The 11,111-nt window shown below is 40.1% G+C and overlaps 1 protein-coding gene across 2 annotated transcripts in view; it reads left to right on the top strand.

The window, feature by feature from the left end:
* The first annotated feature begins 4,066 nt into the window (after window positions 1–4,066).
* The window catches only part of Hacd1 (3-hydroxyacyl-CoA dehydratase 1), a 29,073-nt gene continuing 22,028 nt past the window's right edge, over window positions 4,067–11,111 (top strand). The window contains exons 1-2 of one of the 2 annotated variants that reach the window (XM_067158309.2): window positions 4,067–4,226; window positions 8,545–8,662. In XM_067158309.2, the coding sequence (XP_067014410.2) occupies window positions 4,135–4,226; window positions 8,545–8,662 (210 nt within the window). In that variant the 5' untranslated portion in view covers window positions 4,067–4,134. Of the gene's footprint in view, window positions 4,227–8,227; window positions 8,291–8,544; window positions 8,663–11,111 lie in introns of those variants that run through there. The other variant, XM_068230408.1, reaches the window with a different exon arrangement.

Below are 11,111 nucleotides of genomic sequence, written 5' to 3'. Positions count from 1 at the left end.
GTCGACATGGAGAAAGTGGTAAACTGCGCCACCTGTGCGAAGGAAGTTCGCTCCAATGAAGAATCAATAGAATGCGAAGAATGCGATAGATGGCAACACCTTGAATGTAGTGGACTAACGAGAGGCGAATTCAACATCATGCAGAGGGAGCATTGCAAGATCACATGGATTTGTGTGGATTGCAAACCACGCACCATAAAGAGGAAAGATATAGAACAATCAATAATGACGAAACTCACGCCAAAAAATCCAAGACGTAATGAATAACATGATCGAAAATATTGGAGTAATAATGAGAGAAGAGATCCAAATAGCAATAAAGACAGAATTTGACCAATGCCTCCTAAGAGTAACTGCAAGACGAAAAGCACCAAACATACCAAACAGGGTGGAGAATGAAGAACCGACCAGAAACGCCGAACATAGTCCAAATGTAGAAAATCAAAATGGTGAAAGCAGAGACAGAGAGAAGAGACATCGTTAAACTACCCAATGATCAAGACAAAGAAGATATGAATCAAAGTGAACTGATACAGGACATTTCTACACAACGGAAGAATGACCGGGACACTGTAGAAGAAAGAACCGAGATGCGAAGGAGACAGAAACGGAAAGCTGATGAATCCACAGGAACTAAACCGGATGATAGCTACGAGCTAAGGGCTGCGGAACGAAAAGTCTGGCTATTTATTGGTAGAGCAAGCAAGGGAACTTCAACAGAATCAATAAAGAAATATCTAGAAAAACAAAATAGAAGGGGAGACAGAATGTGAAGAACTCAGAACGGTTGGCAACAGGAAATCCTTCAAGGTAGGGATACCATACAAATATATGGATCTTGTATATAGTGCAGACTTCTGGCCAAAGGATATAGTATTCCGAAGATTTCGCTTCATACGAAGCCAAGGAAGAAATGAATGGGAATTTCCGCCCCAACACTAATAAAACCACACAGCTAAAACTACTGATATGGAACACGGAAGGTGCGAGAAATGCCTTGATACATATTCCCCACGAAACACTTGTAAACAGATATTATAATCGCAACAGAGACTTTCCTCTTAGAACCGGTACATCTCCAAGGATTTTACAGTACACATTCATTCGCAAAGTCTACCGACGGCAGGCCGGAGGGAGGTGTTTCATGCTTCTTCAAACCGACTATTGGAAACATAACCAGCGCCACGAAAGAAGACAATTTGCTAATTACAAGAACAACACTTCTCACAACAGTAGGCCTGTACATGCCCCCTCACTGGACAACGGAAGATGCAATAGAACATCTAATGAAAGCATTGACGGAGGTGAAACATGATGAGTCAGTCCTTTTAGCAGGAGATCTTAACTGCAGAATAGATAAAATCAGTAACAAGACCGAACTGATCCTGGAAACACTCAGCGAGGAAGGCTTCAAGCTCGTAAACGACCCAGAACTCAAAACATACTTCGCACACAACGGCACCAGTTCAATTGATTTAGTATTTTATAGAGGAAAATATGTCCGAAATCTGGCCCAAGAAGGCTTATGGTCGTCTTCTGCAGCACCAATAAGAAAACATATCCCCATTGAAACTACATTTGAAATAGAAAATATGCAGACAAAATACGTTACTAAGACCACCAACGACAGACCATCAAGAAAGATTGATATAAATATCCTCAAACAAAACGAGACGCAAATAGAAACTTCAGTGCAGATCATAGATGAGGGCAACACAACTGGAGCATTAGAACTAATAAATAACATACTTCAACAAGCTCTTATTCCACCAAGACAACGTAGAGCTCAGCCCTGGTTTAATGAAAAATGTTACAAAATGCGTACAGAAACACTAGAAGCGTTATACGTAGCCAAAACGACAGGAAGAGATGAAGATCTTAAAACCTATGCAACTAAGAGGAGAAATTACAAGCAACTTTTGAAGGAAACGAAAACTGCATTCATGGAAGAGGAAGCGAATAGAATCGCAGAAGAAGCAAAGAAAGACCCATTCATTGCCCTGAGGAAACGAAATGTAACACAAGCCACAGTTATACCGATGAAAGAATGGGAAGAACACTTCAAGAAAATACTAAATCAACAGAACATTAATGTAGCTGTGTGCAGAAGCATAACTGAGGAACGGGCTCAAAACCCACCACCGATAACACCAGAAGAGATCAGAGACGTCATCACTAAAGCGAAAAGTAAAAAAGCCCCTGGGCCAGATAATACTTGCATGGAAATCTTAAAAGACTCATTGGAAACACTACTTCCTTTATGGACCAACCTCTTCAACAAATGCCTGCAATCAGGGACAATACCGGAAAGCTGGAGAACTGCGAAGATTAAAATGCTATACAAAGGTAAAGGGGAAACAAAAGACACAAATTCATACAGAGGAATAGCACTGGAGAATAACACCTTCAAAATCTATACTAAAATACTAACGAGGAGACTTGAACAGGAAGTAGACCCAAAAATACCAGAATGCCAATTCGGGTTCAGGATCTGGACGAAATAGAATCAGCTCTAAGAATGCCCAAGGGAAAATACTACGCAGTCTTCATTGATTATAAAAAGGCTTTCGATCTCATAGACAGAAAACAACTACTACAAAACATCGAAGACATGATTGGAAAGACACACTACATTAGTAAAATAATAGAAGACATCTTGACATACAACGACATCGTAGTAGATGATGGAATAACAACATCTAACAAAATCAGGCAGACAAATGGTGTACTACAAGGGGACCCCATTAGCCCAACACTGTTCAACATAGCCACTGCGAACATCACCAATATCCTTCGAAATACAATGGAGACGACCCTCCTGATGTACGCCGACGATATGGTCATAGCGGGCCCCAACAAAGAGGAATTACAGACGACATTAAACGCCCTGGCAAAATGGGCACTGGAGAATGGTTTCGAGATAAACATGAAGAAATCAGCGCAGATGTCATTCAGGAAAGGGGGAACAGCATCACCAAAGGACACGCTCTTATTGAACAACGAAGAGATGGAAGTGGTTAATAAATTTAAATACCTAGGCATCACCCTGCAGACAACGTGTCGATCATTCAGCTACCATGTGGAAGAAAGGACAACAACGACTATTAAATACATATGTGGACTCAAGAACCATGATCGCTTATCGCTGAATACAGCTATGACTCTTTTCGACGCCACAATAACACCAATAATAACATATGGCATAGAACTAATATGGGAAAATCTAACGTACAAGAACCTCGAGAGAATTGAAAAGGTGAAAGCAAGGTTCATAAAGCACTGCCTGCGAACAGGGAAGTATGCACCATCGAGACTTGCCTATGAATTAGCAAGAGAGACCTTCTTCATAGAGGATATCAGGTATAAGCTAAGCCTGCCTTCTACTGACGCTTACCAGGCACTTCTAGCTGCTAGACAAGAAACGAATGGACATCGACTTGGAATTTTACAGTACCGATGCAATGCAAGACAGATCATGGACAAACGCTAACGAAGAACAAAGACACACAATCACAAGACTAGCTATTCATGGCTACCACCACAAGTTATGTACCAATAAGAAATTCCACCTACCAAACGGGAATTGCATATGTTCGCTCTGTGGAAATTGCTACGAAAAATACCATATTGTGTTATGTTCAAAAAGGACCAAGAGCATCACGCAAATTAGCAAAGAATAATTTCAAATTTGATGTAATCATATTGTATATGCCCTTTCGGGTGCTTTTCCTATTATTATTAAAGCATTCTCTTTGTTACAAGGTATACACGACGAATGAGTTGTGATATTATCACTGTATTTACCGAAGTGAATTGAGAAATAAAAATTCAAACTGCGTAACTGTAGCATGCACATATTGAAAGGGCCTGAAAAAGAATCAAATCGTAGCCAAAAGTATACTAGACAGAAATATCGATATATTGGGCACAAAATATCGATATCAACAATATATCGGACCTCAAAATATCGATGTTGATATATCAATATTTCCGATACATCGATATTCAGTTGCTATCTCTAACAGGTTGTTTCAATAAGTGTTGTTCACTTCTACCCCTTCTACCAAATACAGTCGCTGCAATAGGTAAACATTATCGGGGTATTTTGAACGCCTGTGCCGATAAAATAAAGACATGGCATCGAAATCGAGTAGCAAATCTAGCAAGGAACCGAGCAAGATAGCAAAGGCCTATTTGCTCATTTATAATTCAGCACAAGTTGTGGGGTAAGTATATTTTTTCATAATAAGGTTATACCTTTCTATGTTTTGCATATCGGATGTCGTGACTAAGCATTATTGTTTCAGTTTCTCTATTAGGAAAAAACAATTCTGTCATTAGGGCGGAGATGGAAGGACGCCAGACCTTAAAATTATTAGTGGTTGAATTATATATTAACGTCCATTGTTTTATTATTAGTTATAGGTTCGAATGAAAATAAAATACATTTTGTGTTCCATTAAATGACGAATTTATATATCTTAGTATTAAAATATTTTTCAGTTCTGAATAAAAATATCTCCGAGAGGCTGATAATAACCTACGTAAATTCTTTATCAATTATTTCAATTTTAACTGTACGTAATTTCGTGTTCTGCCTTTATTTTAATATCCGAAGTTGGTGCTGCTTGAGTGCACTAAAGTGGATTAAGCCCAGTTTTACGGCCGGATGTCTTTCCTGATGGCAAACCTATGAGGAGGGATGTATCCACCATATTATGTTTCTGTAGTGGTCGATATTGTATGTCTGAAAACGTGTATTAAGACTATGGCAGACACACAGCTCCTGAGCTAGAGAAACTAAAATCCCTAACCCAGCCAGGAATCCCCGGATCCTATGAACCGAAGGCCTTTATGCCAAGGGGGTGGATGAGACTAGTGCAAGGACTGGTGACACCAAAACAAGAAAAACCCAGCCTTGATGCATGAATTTTGATTTATATTACTGCAGATAGAGCCTCCGTGGCTCAGACGGCAGCGCGTCGGCCTCTCACCGCTGGATACCGTGGTTCAAATCCCGGTCACTCCATGTGAGATTTGTGCTGGACAAAGCGGAGGCGGGACAGGTTTTTCTCCGGGTACTCTGGTTTTCCCTGTCATCTTTCATTCCAGCAACACTCTCCATTCTTATTTCATAGCATCTATCAGTCATTAACAAATCACTTTGGGAGTGGCGACCCCATCGTACTAATAGCCTATATCTGCTTCATTCATTACATCCCTGACCCGGTCAGTGACTGGAAAACAGGTTGTAGGTTTTCATTTTCATTCCTGCAGATAAGCTATTATAAACATTTAACTGACTAGACATTTACTTTCTGTAATTAGGTCAGATTTTGGTTTTAAAATATAGGTAACAAAAAAGAACAACATTGTCATAATTGTACATATAAGATCTACCTGCAGAATGCATAGGACAACTCAACATTGTTTAAAACTCAAACTAGGCTATTTACATAGGAGCCCTTGGAGTACTGTATGGTAAGTGCAAGCTGGTCCACTTTAAATCGAACGTGTCTCACCATGGTCCATCCAGTGACGTATAGGGCTGAGAGTTGGCCATTCACCAAAAGTGCCAAGCGTCCTTTTCACACTATGAAGATGTGTATTTTACGCCAGTTTCTAGGGGGGCCAGTAGAGGATGGAAGTCATTCTCATTCAGAAGAAAATGTTGCAGTGGCACCTGAGGTGTTTCGGTCATGTCCTGAGAGCAGTGATCAGTACCATCACTTATGATACCTACAACTTCACTGTCGAAAACAAACACCCCTGCAGAGGGCTGAGACAACAGTGGCAAGAGACACTAGCCACTGATGTGAAGATCAAAGCAAGCTTGTAGTTTTATGTGACGTTTGATATCATGATCATAGTCATGGGACATCCAGTTTTATGTGGAGTCCAAACGACAGGAATGTGACTTCATTTTAAAAATCCCACACGCATTGGTCGGGAGATATGAAGATCATTCGGCTCAAACAGAACGTTGTCTTAAATGACTCTCATCGATCCGAAGGTAGTACTCCGCTCCTGCAGTTAAACACAAGTCAGAGAAGAACTATGTTAACATCTCGTAACCAACTGAACTATTGCTTAACATCTATTCAAAGGTGATTTATAATGAGAACCATTTCTTTTAGCATAGACAGGATTTGCTTTTATAGAGTTGGGTATCATTTTTATAGATATAAAATTAATTTTAATTGTATCCTTTTTTTAACAAATAAATAAATACATTTGAATGTGCTGTGGAGAGAAATGGTGGTGATTTTTGGTTTGAGAGGAAGTATGATTGGGCAACCATCCTCTCTTCACACTTATCAGAAGGAAAATGGAAGAAGGCCATCAATTTGTAGAATGAAGGTATCAGCGAAGGAAATGAAAGGGCCAGGGCGTGGAAATGAAAAATTCCCTAGGCCTTGCATACATAATACTGCTAGGGTCGGAAAAGGACAAGAGTTGACCATGGAAGGTCAGATAGGAAAGATGAAAGTGAGGAGCCTAGTACAAGTGGAAGCAATGCCAGTCTCAGCTAGGAAAACCATGGTCACCAAACCACGCTTCTAAGCTGAGATCCCCTGATTCCCTTTTAGTTGCTTCTTATGACAGGCAGTGAATACCGTAGGCCTAAATGTATTCTACCACCTCCATCCACCAGGGGTACTGTGGAGAAAATCAGAAATTATAATGTGACAGATCATCAGGGTCCACAAAACGACAATAAGTAGTCGGAGAAGTAACGTGTTTTAGTATCAGCTAAATTTATTTCACTACAATTACAGTTGTTGACAAGTTCTCTTGCATCGGACTTAAACAAACCCAAAGCCCACTGGTACATCAACTCCTCCTCCTCCTCTACTCGACTTAGAACAGTTCACTACACACCTCTGGAGCCCTAAGAAAGCTGCTATTTTTTTTTATTATTTTTTTTTTTTACGTCGCATTGACACAGATAGGTCTTATGGCGACGATGGCCTAGGAGTTGGAAGGAAGCGGCCGTGAAGGTACAACCCCAGTATTTGCCTGGTGTGAAAATCGGAAACCAAGGAAAACCATCTTCAGGGCTGCCGACAGTGGGATTCGAACCCAGTATCTCCTGGATGCAAGCTCACAGCCGCACGCCCCTAACTGCACGGCCAGCTCGCCCGGTAAGAAAGCTTTTGGATCAGCTTGAACATCCAGGCGTTCATTATCATGAGCGTCAACAATTCTGGTGTTATGGAACATTGTTGCCTCTCACCAACACTGTAGTCATCCATCGGCTTCCGGCCATACTTTTGAGATTTCATTGTCACAATATTTTGAAGGATGTTAACTGTTGAAAACTCTTGCATACCAGTTTTTGTCCTAGAAAGATTAAATCATTCACAGTACAAAAAATAGCCAAAAATGTGTTGAGACATTCTGTACCTTGTATACCATCACATCTGTGGTTTCACCAAAAAGTAAAATAAAGCAGGGTAGCTTGCCTTTGGATTTCTCATTTATAATTTAAGCCTGCCTAGTGGCCATGATTGTTAAAGTGTTAAGTCTATATGGTTAGCCGATTTGAGTCCTGCTGGTGGGAAAAAAATTATAATCACTAGATTGCATGCCAAAAGCCTTGATTCAATTCTAAACCTACCTGCAGTGTTCGTACGGAATAAGGGCGGATAACGCTGTTGATGGTGCTTTGTCCATCGGATGGAGACGTTAAGCCTTGAGCAGACCCCATGGTGCTATTCGACAGGAGTAGACTGTTGCAAGTGATAAAAATCCTTTAGCATCCTACAAGGAGTAGATTGTGCCGATACCAGGGTCACCCTCTACCTACTCTTTATGATTATTATCATCTTGCATCCAGATGCATCACCCTGAGCATGGGAGCAGTAGAATAACACATACGGTATCCCCTGCCTGTTGTAAAAGATGACTAATGAGGGTCTCAGGGGCTCTTAACTTGGTAGCATGGGGTGAAGACCACAGGGCCCTTAGCTGAGTCCTGACATTGCTTCCCCTTACTTGCCTCAGGCTCCTCACTTTCATTTACCCTATCTGACACCAATGGTATTATGTATGGAGGTTTAGGGGAAGTCTCATTTTCAAACCCTTTCTGGCCTTCTTCTTTCTTTGGCCGATAACTTCATTTTTCAAAATGTCAAATCCCTTCCATTTTTTTCTGTCTGATTAATGTTAATAGAGGATGGTTGCCTAGCTAAATACTTCCTCTTAAAATAGTAATCACTACCACCACCACCACCACCATCCAGACGTACAGTAGCCCACGAGCGTCAGATACAATGACCTGCATCAGGTGAGCCAGACATATCCTCAGACACTCGCAGCACTAAATGCCATATGCTAAATAAATTTATAATTTACCAAAATTTAATGTAGGATATGATTGTTTTATCTTCAAATTAATTATTATTGGACTGTACCTCATGACAACCCTTGGCTAAGGGGAGCATCCCTCAAGGATTTTCTCTCTCCTCACCACAGTGAAATAGAACAAACTGCTTTCAAATTAGATCCGTCATTTATAGATTCATTTATTTTTCTTTTCAGGTGGAGCTACCTTCTGTACCTTCTGATAACTTTCTACCTCACACCTCATAAGGGAGTCGCCCTCTGGGATGTAGTGAAGACTACTGTTGTTATATTCCAGAATGCAGCAGTATTAGAGGTGAGAGGAAGATGGTTAACAATTTATTTGCTGGTTATGTATGTGAGTATTGATAAAAATTTGTTCAAGTAGAAGCCTTCTTTCCAGTTTCAACTTTGTTAATATAGCGTATAACCTAGAAATTTTCCAGACTGTTGAAACTAATGCAAGATGAATAAATACTAGAAAGTACCTCAAACCAAGAGAGTTGGCCATGCGGTTAGGGGCGTGCAGCTGTGAGCTTGCATTCAGGAGGTAGTGGGTTCAAACCTCCCTGTCGGCAGCCCTAAAGATGATTTTCCGTGGTTTCCTATTTTCACACCTGTACCTTAATTAAGGCCACAGCTGCTTACTTCCCACTCCTAGCTCTTTCTTATCCCATTGTCACCATATGACTTAGCCTATCTGTGTCGGTGCGACATAAAGCAACTTATAAAAAATTCAAAACGTGGAAAAGAAAACTTTAACAAGTTTATTCCTTGAAAAATCATCAGATTCTATCACATCACAATTTTAAATTTATTTTTTCTTTCTTTTCTCGATTTTGGCCATTTTTGGACTAAGTGAAATAACGCACTGGATTTTTTTCCTTATGCTTCCTGCTTCCTTTCTTGCTTTCCAATAGTTCATTATTTCACTGTGTTTTTTCCTCTTCTTTTCTGTCCAGACTTGAAATTTTTTATCAGTCTCCTTGACAGTGTTTGATCACTGAACTGTGCAGTCAGTCTCTGGCAAATTTCCACCACTGTAACTCCTTCATGAGCAAGAAATTTTGTAATTATGCATTGCGCAGAGGAGGGGTGCACCTGTTGCTCCGACATCATGAGTGGTACTGACTAAACGGTGGGAAATACCTAACAGCACGCTCTCCCCAAACTTAACAGTCCCACATAAGCATAGCAGAAGCGTGGAGCCAGTCTTACAAACTGTTGATATTCAGGAACAAAAATCCCATTTATATTTGATCAACCTTCGTACCTCAGTGATGCAATACAGTAGACCGTTTATTAAGAAAGCAACAAAAAATTATAAACAAACCCCCACCTGAAAATAATACAATTTTGCGATTGTAAAAGCCTAAAGAGCTTTAATATTGACAATCAATGAAATCAAATTATAATTTCCTTCTGGGAACTTCCTTTTGTAGATAAATATTATAGTTTTCAATTTCATGATAAAAAAACGCTTACAAAATAGCTCATGCTTTCAAACAGCAAGGTTTAAAATTACCTTCAGAGCAAACTGCACATTACAGAAACACACTAGCAAATACAGCTTAGATTAAAAAGACCATTATTCCAAATCTGGTCTATATAATGTCAAATGCCAAGAACCAAATTGTAATGACACGTATATCAGCCAAAGAAAAAATACCTTCTACACCTGCTACAATTAACATAAGACAACAATTAGACATAACCACTTTTTAGAAAGTTGACCCATTTTTATTTGACAGCCCCTTATACTTGTCATATACTTATTCTTTTTGTTTGGGCGTACTGAGAAGCTTGTTTTGACTCTTTAAATTCGTCTTCTGTTTTTCTGGCCCCAGAAAGCTTTCATTTTCTCGCTGTGTTCCAGCTTCTTCTCTGTCCACTTCGGTCTGGTGGATTCTGTGTTCTTCTTGCTGGTGAGGGACTGGAAAGACTCCCTGCATAATATACATACAAACACACGTATATAATCATTATAGACTGTTATGCCTTTCAGCGTTCAGTCTGCAAGCCTCTGTGAATTTACTAAACGTCGCCACAATCCTCGATTTGCAACTAGTGTTGTGACCTCATTTAGTTCTATACCTCTTATCTTTAAATTGTTAGAAACCAAGTCTAATCGTCGTCGTCTTGGTCTACCTCTACTTCTCTTACCCTCCATAACAGGCCCATTATTCTCCTAGGTAACCTATCCTCCTCCATTCACCTCACATGACCCCACCACCGAAGCCGGTTTATGCGTACAACTTCATCCATCGAGTTCATTCCGAAATTAGCCTTTATCTCCTCATTCCAAGTACCCGCCTGCCATTGTTCCCACCTGTTTGTACCAGCCAATCATTCTTGCTACTTTGATGTCTGTTACTTCTAACTTATGAATAAGATATCCTGAGTCCACCCATCTTTCGCTCCCGTAAGGCAAAGTTGGTCTGAACACAGACCGATGTAAAGATAGTTTCATCTGGGAGTTGACACAACCTAAATACTTGAAATTATAGACCTATTCTAGCTTTGTATCACCAATCTGACATTCAATTCTCTTGAATATCTTACCTACTGACATCAGTTTAGTCTTCGAGAGGCTAAATTACATACCATACTCATTACACCTATTTTCAAGTTCCAAGATATTAGGCTGCAGGCTTTCGACACAATCTGCCATTAAGACCAAGTCGTCAGCATAGGCCAGACTGCTTACTATATTCCCACCTAACTGAATCCCTCCCTGCCATTTTCTACCCTTCAGCAGATGATCC

Source organism: Anabrus simplex, chromosome 14, assembly GCF_040414725.1.
Source record: "Anabrus simplex isolate iqAnaSimp1 chromosome 14, ASM4041472v1, whole genome shotgun sequence".
In the NCBI taxonomy this organism is placed as follows: domain Eukaryota; kingdom Metazoa; phylum Arthropoda; class Insecta; order Orthoptera; family Tettigoniidae; genus Anabrus; species Anabrus simplex.
This window is presented reverse-complemented; position numbering and strand designations above follow the sequence as displayed.